The sequence below is a fragment of the Pteropus alecto genome, unplaced genomic scaffold, assembly GCF_000325575.1.
Source record: "Pteropus alecto unplaced genomic scaffold, ASM32557v1 scaffold79, whole genome shotgun sequence".
Lineage (NCBI taxonomy): Eukaryota > Metazoa > Chordata > Mammalia > Chiroptera > Pteropodidae > Pteropus > Pteropus alecto.
Window position 1 is genome coordinate 10,015,585 of NW_006494612.1, and position 18,442 is coordinate 10,034,026.

The 18,442-nt window shown below is 36.7% G+C and overlaps 2 protein-coding genes across 3 annotated transcripts in view; one reads left to right on the plus strand and one right to left on the minus strand.

The window, feature by feature from the left end:
• Positions 1–10,015, plus strand: part of NT5DC1 (5'-nucleotidase domain containing 1) — a 110,692-nt gene extending 100,677 nt beyond the window's left edge. For both annotated transcript variants that reach the window (XM_006926190.2, XM_025042425.1), the window contains 2 exons: positions 3,484–3,652; positions 8,214–10,015. In XM_006926190.2, the coding sequence (XP_006926252.2) occupies positions 3,484–3,652; positions 8,214–8,329 (285 nt within the window). In that variant the 3' untranslated portion in view covers positions 8,330–10,015. The remainder of the gene's footprint in view (positions 1–3,483; positions 3,653–8,213) is intronic.
• Positions 10,016–14,286: 4,271 nt separating this feature from the next.
• Positions 14,287–18,442, minus strand: TSPYL4 (TSPY like 4). Its single transcript, XM_006926100.3, has one exon. The coding sequence runs from the start codon at positions 18,360–18,362 to the stop codon at positions 17,097–17,099; it is 1,266 nt and encodes a 421-aa protein (XP_006926162.1). The 5' UTR covers positions 18,363–18,442; the 3' UTR covers positions 14,287–17,096.

Consider the following 18,442-nt stretch of genomic DNA (forward strand, 5'->3'; position numbering starts at 1 on the left):
TTCTCAAATTAGGACCCAAAAGAGCAACAATAAGTAGAAAAGTTGATGACTTTGCATCAATATTAAATAGTTTTGTTCAAGATACCTGGAATACTGTTAACCAGTGAGAAAAGTGTTTTGCAGCATCCATCTAGATGGAACCTTATAATGCCATTTTTTGTATGTCAAGAATAGTTCAAAATCAGCACTTTCATGTGGTTCAACCTAATAAAAACCAACAATGATATTATATCTAGCACATAAGAAATAGAACATTCAGATAGGAAACTGGACAAGAGGTATCAGGCAGTAGACTAAAGAAAAAAGCTTATGTATGAGAGGAGATGCCCATCCTCACTAGTAATCCATGAAGTGCCAGTTAAAACAATGGTGTTATCTATACTTCCTTAAAGCAATCAAGTTAATAAAACTGTCTGGGTTTTTTAATTGATTACTAATAAAATAGTCGGAGATACATTTGTATGAGTTAACTTAAAAAAACAAACTGGAACCAATATTCGCTAAAGCTTCACTTCATTGCATTTCATAGTTCTGTGAGATATTTTCAGTTGGTTATGTTTTTTTCTCAGGGTTCTTTTACAGATAAGCCTTGTCAATAAAACTAAATTATAAGTTAAGTAGAAGAAACTGATTATATTCAGGGGTTTTGTTTCTATTTTGTTTTTTTTGTTTTTGTCTTGAAACCTTTCCATTTTGGTCAGCGGTCATGATATTAGACACACATATATATACACATAAACATTTTTTTTTCATTTTCAAAACTAAATGAATCATTATTCATAAAGATATAGAGATCTATATATAACTTAGCTTACGTATATATGTCTTATATATGTCCTTAATTAAATCCACTCACACTGAGATTGAGAGGCAAGATTGGTAGCTCTGTGTGTCTATACACACACACATTTCAGAATAATACTCAAAATTTTTATTGCACATATCAGACATAGGTAAGAGCTTATTGGATTAGCAGAGATGTCTTAATAAGGCCAATTACAAAGCCAGTCGAACACCATTCTATTGTTCAACATATACCTGTACTGAGTTTTTAATTTGTGTAAGCCTCTTTGCTAGGAATATTGGGGATTTACCATTGAGTCAGACACAGTTCCTTTTTACAGAATGTATTATAATATGAGGATAGAAGGAGTAGGGAACTTGAATATAGAAATAAAGTATAACTGCCTGGACAGGGTACAAATTATTAAAGAATTTTAAATAAGGCGGGGTGGATACTTCATCAAGGAGAATTAGGGAAAACCTCACAAAGAATGTAGAATTTGAGATAAACATTGAAGAACAGGTACATTATCAAATGATAGAAATAACATTCTTGGTTCAGGAAATAACACGAATAAGTGTACAGAGATTGTAATGTACAGACTACAGTGCAGTCTTGATCATGTGTAGATTTGTCAACCAGAGGAACCACTAACAATTTTTGAACGTAGAGTAACAATGTTGAAATTTTCGTGTAACAGCTGTGTAGAGGGTGATGGGGATGCTGTGGGAGGCTGTTTCCGCAGCCTATATTATAGGTAACACAAACATGACCAACTGGATAGTAATGAGAAAGAAAGAGAATTTGCAGGTAGATGTTCTAGAGGCACAAATGATGAATCTGGTACTGGTGGTAGGGGTTGAGACTTACAACATAGCTGGTTTTCAAGCATAGGCAACTGGAAATGATAGGTTTTATTCATATAAATAGGGAAGTCAAGGAAAACTGCTTTTGTGAGGAGGGAGATATGATTGATTTAATATTGAATCCTATTTCTTTGAAATATTTGGAGGATGAGATCAAACTGGCTTTTGGGAGATAGATTAGTTAGAATTAGGAAAACTAGGACATAATGAATGTCTAAGGGAGAGAGATTACAGAGAGAGCAGAAGAGAGGATAGAAGCTTGGTGAGAACACTTACCATTAAAGGATGATACCTGTAATATATAAACACTTCTAACAAAAATAGAAGTGTTTCTTGTTGATGTGTTCAGAAAATGGCATGATTCTTTTGATTAGCACACGCGTGTGTGTGTATGAGTGTGTGATTAAAACCCCCAACATTAGAATGAACAAAGATTGGCATCTTTCTTAGTCCATTTGGGCTGCTATGCCATCAACTGGCTGGCTTATAAATAGCAAACATTTATTTCTCACAGTTCTAGAGGCTGAGAAGTCCAAGATCATGGTGCTGGTCAATTTGGTATCTGATGAGGATCTGCTTCCTCTCAGTCCACTGTCTTCTCACGGTACCCTTACATGCCAGAGGGGAAAGCTAGCTTTCTGGTGTCTCTTTTATAAAGGCACTAATCTCATTCAGGAGGGTTCTACCCTCACAATCTAAGCACCTCCAAAGACCCTACCTCCTCATATCACCTTGGAGGTGAAGAATTCAACATATGAATTTTGGGAGACATAAACAGGTAGATCATAGCAGTATCCATACTGCATTGAACCAGAAAGGGTAAATATGTCTATTTTCCTTTTCTCATAGGAATAGAGAGGAGCCTAGATTCAACCACTCACTTAAAAACTATTATCTATATATAGTTTGTGAGTCGTGATTCATTTCTTCTGATTCATTATTTTAGAAAAGATAATGAACTACGTAAAGAAATTTATCTTGTAAACTGTTCTTTAGACCTTAAGAAGATATATTGAAATACACCTTAAATGTATACACAGGAACATAGATATTCATATTCTATGCTGCTCTTAAATATCTTTGGTGAAATCCAAATCAATTCATGCTGAGTGATTTCCAAACACCATCTTCTGAAAACATATATTCATCTTGATTCATAAAGTGAGTTTCGGCACTTTATGGAATTATGAATCTAGAGGCTAATTTGTGACTGTGCTGCTCTAAAATGAAATTTTCATCAGAACAGGATAAGAGATTGTAAAATCCAGATTACATGGATATGATAGGATTTTTTTTAAGTTCTTAATTTTATGTCATATCCATAAAACACTATGAAGTATTTATTGAATGAGTCTTTTATTGAGTCTACCATTTTTATGTGCCTCCTCTGTCCTAGGCACTAAAGCTTTAGGATTACACTAATACATAAGAAAGTTCCTAATCTTATGTAGTTAATAATCTGTCAAGGGTAAAAAGTAAATAGCGTGATAAATGTGAGATAGTATGAGATAATATATTAGGGACAAACTCAGGATATAGGAAATTAGAGGAAACCTAATCCAATCTGAGTGTGGAGGTCAAGGAAAACATCCTGGTTGGCATTCAGGCCGGATCCCTAAGGATGAGAAGGGGTTCCCACACAAAGCCGGGGAGGCTACCTTAAAGGACTTCTAAGCTTTGTTTTACTTGTTATGTAGTATATAGTTTGGTTAAGGTAAACAACTGAAATTCTTACAGATTTTTTTTTATTGTGACTTATTACTTAGTGGAGGAAAAAACTTATGAGATTGAACATTAATAATGATTTTTCATTGTTCTATTCTCTTGTTTCAGGGACAGAAGACAAAGCCTCTAAATTCATCATCTAAAAAATGGGGCTCTTTTTTTATCGATTCTGTTTCGAGACTGGAAAATACAGAAGACTCCTTGGTTTATACATGGTCTTGTAAGAGAATCAGTACTTACAGCACTATTGCAATTCCAAGTATTGAAGCAATAGCAGGTAAGGGAGAAAATATTTATAAAGCTTTACCTGTTACTGGATAATAATGACCTTAAATACTAGAAATTTTGCATTTAAAAGAAAAAAATCTCTCCATAACATTTTTCTTAGGAAATATCTATATATGACAATCTAGGTAATTAGGACATGCCCATCTCCTGGGACCAACTACAAAAGCTGGACTTTTTTTTTTTGTTGTTTTTTTTAAGTCTGCTTGTAGTCATAGGATAAAAGTAGGGGAAAATTACCAAGACAAGATGCTAAGGAGGCCAAGTAAGGTGTGCCTGAGTTTGGGGGCTGCTTTTCCCCCTGGTGTTGGCTGACTCAAGAGCGAGCACCAAAGAAAGGGAGTAGGTCTTTCAGTAGCTTCATGAGCCTACAGGGATGGAAGTAGAGGGCCTGGTGGACTCTCTCAGTCAATCTGTGTTGAGACCCCAACGGAGTTTACAATAGAGAAAGGATGAATTTGAAATAGGACTGAAGCTCAGCTTGAAATCATACGAATCCCGAAAATTGGATTTAGAAGATTCTAGATTGGTAGTCCTGCAGGGCACCTGGTAGAAACCAGTGAATATTCTTTTGAGGAATATTAACATTCTAGGACTCAGATTATTTCTGAAAACAATTAATATAAGGTTCAGCATGTAATGAAAACTAGCCAGGCACACAAGGATATGAGACTGCACGAACAGAAATAACCAAGGTTATTTCTTACAACTTACTGTAGTCAAGTACAGAAAAGAAAGGAATGAGAACTTTGGTAGAGACATCAAAATTAAGAATTTAATGGATGGGTTTAACAGGAGATTAAACATAGCTGAAAAGTAAATGAGTGCACTGGAAAATAGATCAAAAGATTTTTAGACAGATAAAAATTGAGGAAATGTATCTCCAGAAGCCCTATGCTAAAGTAAATGCTAACAGCTCTTGTTCTTCATGAAAAAGTAAGAACGATGCCTCTTGGAAGATTGGAGATGCACGAAGGACTGTATAGCAACAAAAGGATAGATATGTGAAGATTAAAATGAATATTTACTGTTGGAAACAATAAAAAGAAATGAAGTCCTCTGGGGTTTAAATACAGAATATAAAAACATGACAACAATGTCATATAAATCCCAAAGGGAAGACAGCTAGAGTTAAAGTGTTTTAAATTCTTACATGGTAAACGATAAGTCAGAAATGCATGTTGTAATCAAAAGAACTTTAATGATATACAATACATATACATGCTGAGCTAATAATATAAAATAACTTTAGAATCCAAAAGAAAATAAGGGGAAAAAAGAGAATAAGCAAGACAAATGAAGAGCATTCAGTAAAATGATAAATTTAAACCTGAGTAATTACAATAAATGTAGGTAGCTAAATATTCTCATTTAAAGCCTGAATGAATAACAAAACCCAACTATGGGCTATTCATAAGAGACATCTCTGAAACATAAGGACACTGAAAGTTTGGATATCAAAGGATTTAGGAGAGAGATACCATGCTAACAACTTTAACCAAAAGAAAGTGTTCACTAAATTATAATGTGAAACAAAGTAGACATTAAGGGAAATATCTATTAACATGAAAGAGAATCACTTCGTAATAACAAATTCTGTGTTCAGAAATATGTAACTGGAAGTCTGGAGTATTCACTAGGACCCCTCTCCTCTCTCAGGTCATATATATTCATCCCTCCGTTTTCTCAATACCAAGAAACTACTGAAAAATCCACTCTGCTTTACAGAGGTTTGTGCTTCTGTTTGCTTCTTAGTTTCCTAAAGTTCCCTTCAGAATTTGGGAAGGGGCTTGAGTAGAAAACCAGCAGAGCCCATTTCTCCACCCCTTCTTTTATAGAGCTTTATTAGCCCCTCAGTTTTTCTTTGCAGCTCTTCAAGGCTGACGAAAGCTCTACTGGTTTTTCTGCCACTTGTAACTGTCCCTGCCCCCAGCCAGACTTCAAGTGCCTAAGAGCAAGAGCTGTGGCAGAATGTCAGCTCACATCTCCACTTATTACTCCTTCTCAGGAATTGTGTTCTCAGGTCTTGGTTGCCTTTTCAGTTCTCCAATGACTCACTCTGATGTTTATATTTTTATCCAGCTTTGCTAGTTGTCTCAGTTCCAGTTTAGAAGTAGTAAATATACTTAAGTTTTTTGACCTCAGATTCTTCTTTAAATTGAAGAGAATAGTACCAGCCTGCATTTCCTCCCTCGCAGGAGGAATGTGAGAGAAAATAAAGCAAAATATTTATCTGAATTAATGGTAGGATCATGATGATGATGATGATGACCCTAAGATATGTACGACCTTCCCAAAGGTCCATCTTCTATGCCAGTATACAAATCTCATATGTCAGTATATTTTACTCATTGAAATAATATCTCATTTTCATTGGTTTCGAAAGAATGGTTTATTTTTCATTGTCCCATGCTTATATGCACAAAATTTTTAAAAGATAACCTAAATATATTTCTTCCTTTCACAGATGACTTTTCTGTTAAAGAAATGGACCTTGTAACTTGAAGGGATTAACTTATTTTCAATTTTTATATTTCATTGTTCCTTTCTTTTATTTTAAAGTGATTCAAATTTACAGTGAGAGAGTAGGGTAGTGTGGTAATGGAAGTTACTGAGTTATTCTGAAGTACCTGGATAAAACCATTCAGTAGGCTATGGTTGTGAAATAGTAAGAAAGTCAAAGAAAAGTAAATCTCCATCATTCTAAGATTTAACTATTTCTCCCAAGAATTGAAAAATAACCCCCTCTTCATCTTCTGTGGTAATCACCTCTTCTTACAGAGGATAATAGACATAACATCATTGCCCTCTCATTTCATTTTCCAAGTATCAATTTTTGTGGGGGTGGGGGAAGAATGAGAGAGTTGGTATGTCATTTTCAATTGTTGATTTTGATGTCCAAGATACTTCCTCAAAAAGCAAATTGTTACTTAGTCAGTCTCGAAGTTAGCACTATGATCTAAGCACTCATTGCTATGATCACATGCTCAGAAAGTTATATCTCACACAGAACTTCAAATTGATTATTTCAATAAAGTTGGATACTACTGTATAATTTACCTCCACTTAAGAAAAATGGCTGGAAGAAAAATAATAGGATGGCCATGGCATTAGACATGTTGAAGATAGAATCTTTATATAAATGTTGTCCTGTTAATATCTTTTTTAAAAAAAAGTCCCAAGAGGAGTTGTTTCTGTCTGTTATGTTATTATACATTGAACTTATCATTTAAGAATATTTGTTCATTTAGGTTCACTTCATTTAATTGTTTTTAATATGATTGTTATTATAGTATATTTAGTATAGAGAGTTAATAGAGCATTGTTGTGGTAAACAAGAAACTGGTTCTTTGTGTATCTTTCTTTCTCTTTTCTTCCAAATGGTCAGCACCCAACAATGACTTTCCTGTAACAGAGATGTAAATGTTTTCTTGCAGAATCACCAGTCTAGAGATCCTTGTTTTAACAGAAGTCATCTGATCTCAGTTTAGCTATTCCATACTGAGATTTCTTAATAGAGTAGACCTTTTCTGCTACCTGAAAGAGAGAATAAAATGTTTGTTTCGAATGAAATAGGAGGCGAAAAACAAACCTGATACTCTCCCTTCACCTCTTATAACCTTTTTGTATTCATGTAATATTTTTTTAAAACTTTCTCTAGCATCAGAAAGGCAGTGTTCTTTCTTCCCAATCTCTAGCACTAGTTTTCTCCCTATAAGAATTAACTGCTTGGGCATTCTGGCATTTAATATAAAGTATAATTTTTATGCTAGTGTCTTGTAAATACTCAGTACTACAAATCGATGTTTTACCTAGGAAATTCGTGAAATAAGGATTACTGCCCTGTATCTATCTGCATGTGTAATAAATATCATAACATGACATATAACATTTCAATTGTAGTATTTCTGGTAATGTTTCCTTGAAGAAATTTGGGAAGAAATTATCTGAAGACTAGCTTATGAGAGACTTATATAAAGTTATCACAGTGTCCCACCATCAATAAAGTATGCATTTTATGTGCCCTCCCCTTATGGCTGTGTCTGTGTGTTTGTGTATTTGTGTAATGTATATCATACGAGGAAAATTGCCACATTGTGCATACTAGAATCTTTATTTAGCTGGGCATTAAAAATTATCCTTAGTAATTCTTTTACTACTAAGGGCTATGAAGATTGTTAGTTCTCATTTACCAATTACATGATCCTCAGAGTAGGGCCTGAGAGACTTTTAAATTTAAAAAAAAAAAAAAGTGTTAACTTTTGTGTGTGGAGGGTAAACTAAATGCAAAAATTAAACTAGTTTGAGTTCTGAAGATGATTTACAATATCTCTAAATATAAGTTGACTTTAATATTATTGTAAATTTTATAGGGAAAAATATCTATACTCTTCATCCTAGGTACAACCTATTCAGGTGACAAACGAAATATTAAAATTATGAAACTAAAAAAATAAGTTTTATTATCAATGACCATCACATTTTGATGTTTATATTTATGAAAGGCCTTTTAAGATCTGCAGAATAATCAAATTGTTTTGGTTTTTTTCCAGAATTGCCCCTGGACTACAAGTTTACAAGATTCTCTTCAAACAATTCAAAAATGGCTGGCTACTATCCAAACCCTCCATTGGTTTTATCAAATGTTGAAACGCGGACAACAAAATAACTTTTCTTTACTCCAAAAGGAAATAAAGAACCATATACACAGCAAATGTACTGTAAAAATTAAAAAAAAATTTAAATAGTATAAAATGCTTTATAGGAACAAATTCTTAATGAAAATTGACCAAGAAATTGATGTTTTTTAGTAGGTCACCTTTCTATATAGATCATCTTGATGCCCAACAGCTCTCATTATATTAAAATCTCAATATCTAGAACTGAAAAGAACCTTATTAATTTTGTATATACCAATAATTCTGAGATTAGAATTCATCTGGGGAGATATATATATACAGACACACACATACATACACACACACATATTTACACTATGGTTCTAAAAGCGTGGTCCCAAACCACCAGCATAGCATCACCTGAGAACTTGATAGAAATGCCAATTTGCAGGTCCCACCCCAGATCTACAGAATTAGAAACTCTGGAAACAGGGCCCAGGAACCTGTGTTTAATAATAGTGTGATTCACACTATTATTTATTAATTTATAAATAAATTTGTACTATTTAATAATAATGTGAATTATTTCTGGCTGGACCATAACCTCCAGAGACTGGTTGAAATGGACTCGGGTATAGATTAACCTTGACAAACATCTTTTATGTGCCTCAGGAAAACATAGCCAGAATTAGGGACAACTGATCTACACCAGCTCTTTCAATTTATACCCAAGAACACTGAATCTGGTGAGATTAAATGATTATTCCAAGCTATCAGGTTTTATGCTATTCTTGTGTTTTCCAAAACAAGGAAATAAAAGAGACATGATTTCTTCTAAGACCACACAGCCAGTATGGGACAGAGATGATACCAGAAGCCAACTATTTCAGCCTCCAGTGTTACCTGTTAGGTTCTCCCTTAATGTTAAAGGCCATTTAATTCATTTTCATTCACTTTAAAGTATGTGTTCTCAATGGGACAAACATTGGTTCTTGGGGTGAAAAAAATATTAGACAATGCAATGGACAGTCGCCCTCCAAAGCTAAACATTACCCAATAAAAATCTTATTCCTTAGTATTAATTTTTCTCATTAAAGACAAATACAAAGTTAAATTTATTAATTAAATTTGAGTTATATTTAATTTTTCTTCCTGGGAAGGGGATGATAATGAAAAAAAAGGTTGAGAAAAACTGGTTTAAGAGTTTTTATACATATACTGCAATACAGGATTACTGTGTTCTTTGTGTGCTATATATGGTCATATTAGTAGCTATTTGTTGCAAGATGTTAGGAGCCAGGTAATGTTTACAATATAAATTCTGGCTACTCTTTATATTGTGGTTTCATTCTGTTTATCATGGACAATATCAGAAAACATACTGGTCACTATCAATATCATTACTTGGTCTATAGCAGAGAACTTAGCATGTTGATGCATGCAATGAAAAGATAAATATTTTGTTAAAATTTTTTAATCTTCAAGTAATCCCAAATATAATGTGGGGACAGGTATCTCAGGGTGTGTAAGCAGTTACTGAAATTATTTTCTCAAAGTCAGTTGCTCTCTGATATCTACTAATAAGTATATGGTAATGTGAAATTGATTTCCAGAATCATTGGAATATGATAACAAGCACACACGGTCAAGCTTAAGACTAAATGATATATGCTGTCTTGTGTATACTTTCAATATACATTTGATTTCTTTTAAAAATAAAGCTATTTTTTCTTACACATTTATTTTTTCAATGGCAAAGAATAATCATCTTTAAATACTTATAAACTGCTGTTGTTAGGATGAAAAATGAGAACCCCAAAATAAGAAGTTCATTGCACTTTTTGGCCACTAAAGAATGAAAAAAAATTCACTCAAGTCAAAAGTGCTAGTTTTACTTTTATTAGTACCTACATAAAGAATCTGAGCAAGTTACCTTCCTCATTTGACCTCATTTTTTTCATTCTTGTCAAGAGGGTTTGTTTCCAAGTTTCTTCTACCTTTCTAACAGAGATAGCCTAATAATGTTGTTTTTCTGTTGGACTGTAAATAGACTTTTAAATTTTTTATTTCATTATTTCTAAAATGTGACAGTGTTTCCAATTAGATGTGAAGATCAAAAATAATCATCCAAAATGGCACTATAAAAGTTAAAGAGACTATTACAAAAGAAAAGCTCTATATTTAATAAAGTCATGAGTAAGAAAACAGGAAAATTGTGCAAATAGAGGACTTAAGTTTAATATTAGCATACAGGCAAACATTCATTACCTAAAAGATACATAAAAATAATTGGCAAGGGAGCTGAGATTTTCTTTGCTGGCCACTGTTGATCTCATCAGCAGAAGAAAGATCTGAATGCCACAGTAGTCAAATGATTTGGCAGAATTTGGTATTTAGAATATCAAGGTAGCAGAAAATACACTTGAATCATGAATTACAATCAAAAATCAACTACTGTGTTTGTTAAACTCTAAATTAAAATCAAGTATAACTTCCCCACTATATACATATACATATGTATGTGCATATATATACATATATATACATACATACATACACATAAAGTTATTGTTGGATGTGAATGTTAGTAGGGAAATAATACTTGATTTCAATTTAGAGTATATGTATATGTGTATATATATATATAAAGCATATATATGTACATATGTAGGTATATGTATACACATTTTTAGTGAACTTGTTTGAATGCAAAATAAATATGATTTTATGTAAAAAACCAGCATAAAATTGAATGTCAGACTATCTTTTTGGATATGACTGAATGTTAGAATCACGTGGATACCTTTTTTTTTTTTAATATGCTGTTGCAATACCATTCCCTTACCTCTTCTCAGGCTCTTGATAACACAGTTATCATGAGTTAGTGCAAGACCGGGATATATTCAAGAGTTAATTCACCCAGTGTGGTCCATTTGCTGCCCTTGAAAATCCTTGGGCATGGTCCAGTCCATGTAGGGTGAATTCAAAAAAGTAAATTCTTGTTGGTCTCTAAAATCATCCTCAGATATAATGGTAAAAATTCAATAGTAATGAGTGCTGATTCCTCACCAGGCAAGTAAATGTACCTTATCTTATTTACTTCCTACTGCAACCATATGAAGAGAGTATAATTAAAATTTTACAGATGAAGACATTGAAATTCACAGAGGTTAGATAATATGCTTGTTCAAAGTTGCAGTGTTTTTAAGGAACAGAGTCTGTACATGAGCCCAAGTTTGACCCCAAAATTCATGCTCTTATTTAATTGATGTGTAAAGTCTTCCAATATTGGATCTAGATTGGGGCAAATTCTCAGTCTAAAACCATACTTCAATTTAATAATCACACCATGGTAGGACAACTGAGGGATTAGAAATGAAGACGACACAGGCTCTGTTCTAAAGGAACATAATTTTATAAAAAATACTAAATATCTATAACATAGAACTTACCTGGATGAGTAAAATAGAGAACTAAGAAGCACAGGAGTCCTACAATGTATAATGTCTGCTCTTCCTGGAAGCCACATATGCTAAAGTCATCAACAAGCAGGTCTACTCTTCATATTCACATTTAAATGTTCACCTTGAACACTTAGCAAATTTCCCTCTCTGCTATCGAGGAAACCAAAATGGAGAAGGAATAATGAAAACTGGTCCAAGAAAACTTAGTGGAAGGTGAGATATCTATAGAGAATTCGAGTCATTACTTAAAATGACAATATCACAGACTGCTTGACAATCAGGTTCCTGTACCAGGCACCTGTTCCCATACTCATTTAAAACAAAAAACCTTTATTTCCCTTTCTTGATACTTTGGCCTTGATACTTTCTTAGTGAAGGTCAAAGCTTCATAAAGTTTTAACAAAGTTTAAAAATTAGAGAAGGGAATACATTCCTAAATGCCTGTTAAAAACAATCACCATGTTGAATTAAAAAATTGCTCTAATTTGATATCAACATTTCTTTACAGTTCTTAGCTAAATTTCATAAGTATAACATATTTAAAGTCCTTATGGTGCATTTATTTCCCTTTGATGAAAGGAACAGACTGCTAGTTTCATTTAGGCAACAAACATCAAGATTACAGGCAAATTCGGGAGTATTTTAATCTGAACACGGAACCCTGAATTAAGTGATAAAAAGTACCTTTTTCAAAAACCATTCATATAACCTTCATCTGAGGCCTAAATACACACATAAATAGGTTTTTTTGTTTTTATGCCAAATTTAATACATTTGTGATACAGTGAAAAGTACCCTAGCTTGAAATCAGAAAATTTAAAGTCTGTGTGACTTACTTGCATCTTAGGCAATTTACTTCAACTTTCTATCTCTGTTTTCACAACTATTTAAATAGAGATAGTAAAATTTATATCGATTACAAAGGTAACATGAGAACACACATGGAAGTGCCTGACATAGATCTCTTGAGATTGTCAAGCTAGGGAATACGTATCTGAAGCAAAGTCAGACATCCAAGGCTCAAACTGTGACTCCATGGAGCAGGGAACTCAGAAATTAAGAATGCAGGTAATTTTTTGTTTTTTTTTAAATGATTAAAACTGATTTAAGTAAACTTGAATTAACGAGATAAAGCGGAAGCAGCAGGAGCAGGAATATGGGGAGGGGAGAGGAGGTCTGAGTTAAGGAAGGTCAGAGAAGCCTTTTGGGGTATCTGGCCTGAGCTGAATGCCCAGAAATGGTAAAGAACTGTTATGTAGGGACCAGGGAAATCATGTACGTCACTACTACACTCAGGGGAACATGGCCTAAGCGAACCAAACTGATACGTACTTCTTTGGTGACCAGAGGATGAGACCCTCTTAATTGTTTCGGAGGTTTGCATAAATAATTTGTTTAAAATTGAAGAAAACAAAAAGGCAATGCAAAGAAACGAAACAGGACTGCAGGAGTGAACCCAGTGGTTAGTAGGTACAACCTAGAGAATGCCTAATTTAGTCTATAACTTTATTAGACAAAACAGAAACCATGTTCATCTCTAACAAATGAGTGGCATCAGCCTAACAGAAATGAACACTATTGGTTAGACTGAAGCTGATAATAAACCCAGGAGAACAAAATAACATCTTATTATTATATTCAGAACAGGATAAAAGGGATAATGCTTGAAACAAGTGGTTGATGATGCACCAATCACTGAATTGAAAAAGTAAAATGAACATTATAAGGGGAATTTAGGATTAAATGAGTGTAGCGCTTGCAAAAGAAACCTTAGCTCTCTAGAAAGATTTTCCAGGCCTAGGAAAATTACACTTCAGCAAGTAGAACATGCAAGAAAGAATTGCATCAAGTCAGCAAGTCTATTTAAACTGTAGACTTAACAGTCTAATTCAAATCAGTAATTTTGGGCATTTATCAAATTTTTGTTTAGATGGCTAAAAATACTTCGTTCATTCATTTTCCCAGATCTTGCAGCATCCACAGCCCTTTCGACTGAAAAGAGTGCAGAAGTATTTACCTCCCAAACCTTCATGTAAGAGCTACCAAACAGCAAAATATTCCTGTTAACTAAAGCTGATGTCTGATATCATTTGTTTCTAGACATATTTCAGCCATAATTTTTTTGTTCTTTCTTTTTAAAGCATCACACTGTTGTAGGAAAAGAATTTAAGTAGCACTTAAAGAATACGCAATGATTAATTCTTCCAAAAGTCTATCAAGTTCATTAAGAACAAGACCAAGGAGGAGATGTGGTTAACATAAACAAGGATACTGCATGGAGAACAATTTTCCACAGAAATCAGTAAGTGGCAAATCAACATATGATGCTTCAATTACCACCCAAAACTGCACTGGTTATAGAGGAAAAATTATGTTCATGAGTATGCAGTTGCAGTGGGCTAATTTACCATCTTCCAAGCAAAAAAGTCAGGTTTGGTGGGTTTTTGTTTTGTTTTGTTTTTTTACCTTCAGCATGATGCTTACAGTGACTATTTGCTAACTTTAATGATTTCTCAACCTTATATTAGCCTAGACCACACAGACAGAGCTTTATCAATTTTTATTTTTTGGTGAAAAGAAGTACAGCAGAATGACAGGTTTTATTTTTCCTTTGAGCACATAGAGGACAAAAGTACTAATGATCTTTGTTTAGTATTAGGAGCAATTCTACAAGTAGTTAACACTAGTTAGGAACATAAAATATCAAGCACCACATTACTACTAGGGCAAGAAATATCAAGTAAGACACAGTTATGCTTTTCTTCTTGAGATTACTTTCACAAGACAGTGACAATTTGCAAAATTTCAGACTCTTCAAAGATCACAGTCAAATATTTCTAAGAATAGAGTATATATGAAGAGATCAGAACAAGCTGATATTAATGAATATTCACAGACATCTTCATACTGCACAGGAAACAAGTTTGATATTTTGCACATGTTCTCAATTACAAGCAAAAACAGACCTGTAAATGTCAATTTTGCCAGCACGCAAAAATGAAAGAATAGGATTTTACTCACAGTGAAATAAGAAGCATAAACCATTAATCTTCCACATATAGGTCACTCCTGGAATAATTGAAAGAAAACATCTAGACTTGCATTTTCATGTATAAAAATCTACTGGTGAACTCGGGGATATAGGAAAAATTGGAGGAAAATTCTCCAGGCATCCTCTTTAAACATCAACCACTTGATTCTCCCACCTGTCCTGGGAGGAGCCTCAGGGCCTCCCCTCCTACCCCTGACTCTGCAAAATTCCAGTCTTCCCTGACTGCCTTTCTAAGCCCACTCCACAGCAGGCTCATTTGTTTCTGGACTTTCAGATTCTCCAGCCTAGAGCACCCTCTCCACTCCTCTGTGTCTATACCCGCCAAGCCCTTGGGGAGCTTATGACAAAGGGCTTCAGAAGGAAAGGAGGAAGGATAAGGGTGAATGTCACCACCACCACCACCATACCCTCCATAAGTAAGACAGCCCTGGCACACTGCTGCCCCACCTACTAGAACTTGGTTTGAAAATCCAGACAGACTCTACACATCTTATCCTCTAGGAGAGAGGCTTGGCATCTGCCACAATGCAGACTGCAGCCTGTTCCCTCTTTTGTTAGGATAAAAGCAGGGAAAGAAATGGGAAAGCTGAGGACTGAGAGCTAAGGCCAGGCAGAAGGATGCAAGCTCTTGGGTCATCAGGGATGTAATAAAATAGTATGGAAGACCGGGGTGACCCACAAAATGCTGCCTTGGTATTATTTCTAAGTGGTCTAAGGCCCCGCAAAATTTCCATCTTTAGAAAAGTGGAATCAAACTTAAGTTTTGGTTGCTTTACAGCACAACCTGATCTGGGTCTCTCTTGACCCCATCATTATAAAGCCTTCTATCTCTCCTCCCAGCTTCTCAAACTAAAGCTCAAGTTACACACAGGAGGTTTTGGTAAATGGACAGGGGTAATGGGTGGGGTTGTAAAAGTTGGCCTAAAAGAACACTGCCCATAACTAAGCAATTTACCTACAGGTCTCCCTTTGAAATATTTAGTCCTTGCTAAAGAAAGTGGGGTGGAGGCATGAGGGCAGAGAGGGCAATGACATCTAGAATCCATTGTACAGTAGCTTCCTCTGAACACAATCAAGAGGAGAGCAAATTAAACAAAAAGACTGCTTCGCCAATTTTGTTTGTTTCTTTGAGCTGTAACTGCTTCAGAGGTGGGGGAAAAGGAAGAGGGAAAGGAGACAGGAGGGAGGGAGGGAGGAGGAGGAGAGGGACATGGAGAAAGACCAGAAATACATCTTACTTGGTGCCCCAACCTGGCAACTTCGTCATGTTCAGAGGGAGTGCCGGAGGGGTAAGGAAGGGGATGCCTAACAAAAATGCCTAGATTAAGGGTGGTCTGCTGTTTAGGACTCAGAAAAGCTAACTGTTGGAAGGGAACCCCAGTTCCAGGCTTGCTTTGGGCACTGTCACATATGACTGCCCAATCTTCCCAACGGCAAATTGGGTTTACAGGTAACTGTTTGGGGAGCGTGAGTTTGCTGTGTGCTGCCTGAGGGTAATTCCACAGATAGTTCCTGAGGAGGCAGGCAATGGTGAGTGTGCAAAGCTCATCCGAAAGGCTGAAAACAGGTTTACGTGGGCCACAGCATAGGCTTTCATACTCACCGGTACCTGGTCACGATGCAGAGTGACCAAAGGCATAAGATCAACATAACATCTCATCTGTTACCTCATTCATGCCTAGTAGCCACCCACCAGCCACCTTCTTTTTCTGCCAGATAACCAGCAGGCTGGATGGCACGGGCCCAGGAAGGCAGCTGGGAATAAGTCAGTGGTAGCCTGGAATGTCCAGTTTGGGTTGTTTGGGTTGATGGCTGGAATCATCTATGTCAGCTTCATCTTACAGTAGTGAAACTCAAAGAGCTCGCCATAGACTACATGGTATCAGAAGCACAGCCGGCATAAAGTATAAAGCCCAGGTAGTTATTTGCAAAGATGTTTATCAAGCTTCCTTGCAGTAGATAACCACTTAAAAAACTGGGAAAAGACCATAGTCATAGACAGGGCCCAAGGCATGCAAAGAAAGTCAGTGCCTATCTACAGCACTGTGCTTGGCACAGAAGCAGCGGAAGGCCATGCACCTGGAACACTTAAAACTTTGTAGTACAGCACCAAGGCCCAGAAGAAGAGCATAGGCGTATAAGCAACAATCTTGCAACTAACTGAAGATTTAGAAGAACCAAAGAACAAAATAATCCAATGTGAACAGAATGCAGATGGAAGATTGCATGCTGTTGGCTAAGCATAGAATCCAAGAGTAGGTGGTAAAGAAACTTGTGCAGGAGCTTCTCATGGGTCAGGAATTAACCTGACTGGAATCTGAAGGATCTGGGGTTCTCCACTGGCTGCCTTGCTGGGTCTCGAATTCCTCTGCGGGGTCCTTCACCCATCAGGTAATATTGTAGGGGATTGGGCCACAATTCTGCTTTGATTATTTCAGCAATTTTGTCAAATTCTAGGAGGCTGTGGTCTGAGAACCAGTTGAAGAAACTGGGGATGGTGTTTCCTTCCCGGTTCCTGTGGATATGGGACTGGGGGTCTTGGCCCCGGTGCCAGCGGATTGGAGTGGAAAGAGACACCACCCGGCCAGAGGATCTGCGTTCATATTCTTTGACGAGCCCCTCATTTCGGAAGTACGGGTTGCTCTGAAAGATGAATCTGAATTTGCAGCCTGCTCTAGGGTGTTTAAGCTCCTCCACCTCCAAATTGATCATGTATCTCATCATGTCTTCATCTTGGCCACTGATCATAGGCGACAGCTGGGGATGATTCCTGAAAGCCGTGACCCAGAAACCTGGGATATTTTGGATAATGAAACTTCTGCGCTGCATATGGAGCCTTCGCATCCGGCCAAACTTGCGCTCCAACTGAAGGAAGGCCCTGTCTGCCTGGGCATTTACGTTTGACAGCTCCTGATCAATGGCCTCCAGAGAGTCCATGCAGTTATTGATCTTCGGGCCCCTGGCCCGTGTCTCCTCTTTCACTCCTCCTACCACCTTTTTCTCCTTCTGTATCACCTTCTTTTCCTCTACCGCCTTCTCTGCTACGCCGTCCTTATCCTCTGTCGCTGAAATGGCGCACTTTTTTGTCGTCACTTCCTTGGCCTTCACCCCAGGCATCATCTGAGACCCCAATCCCCCTGCGCCACAGGCTTCTAGAGCTTTCTCCCCAGCAGGGCCGCTCGGCTCTCTACGCTGACAGCCACTTTCCTGACTATTGTCCGTTGCCACCGAGGTGGAGGCAGAGGCTGTCTCCAGGCTCTCTGTAGGAGGCGGAGCCTCTTTCTGGCCCGCTCGAATGCGGAGCACAGGGCCACAGCCCGAGGGCGCCCGGGATGCACCTCCCTCCGCGAGGGTCTCCAATCTGCCCTCACCCGTGTCTGCCATCACTTGTGTCGCCTCGGTTTCCTCGCTCTGGCACTGATTTGGGTCCAGATGTCCCGGAGCATGATCAGCAGTAGCAAAGCCGCAGGTTTTAGCGACGGGAAGGTTGTTGCCCTCATCCAGGCCGCTCATTTTGGTAAAAGTCAGACCTGTAGGATGACTGTTGCCCTCATCAAGGCCGCTCATTTTGATAGAAGTCAGATCTGTAGGACGAGAGCAGTCTCGGTCCTCTGCAGAAGCGGTGCTCCGCCCCTCGCGCCACCCCT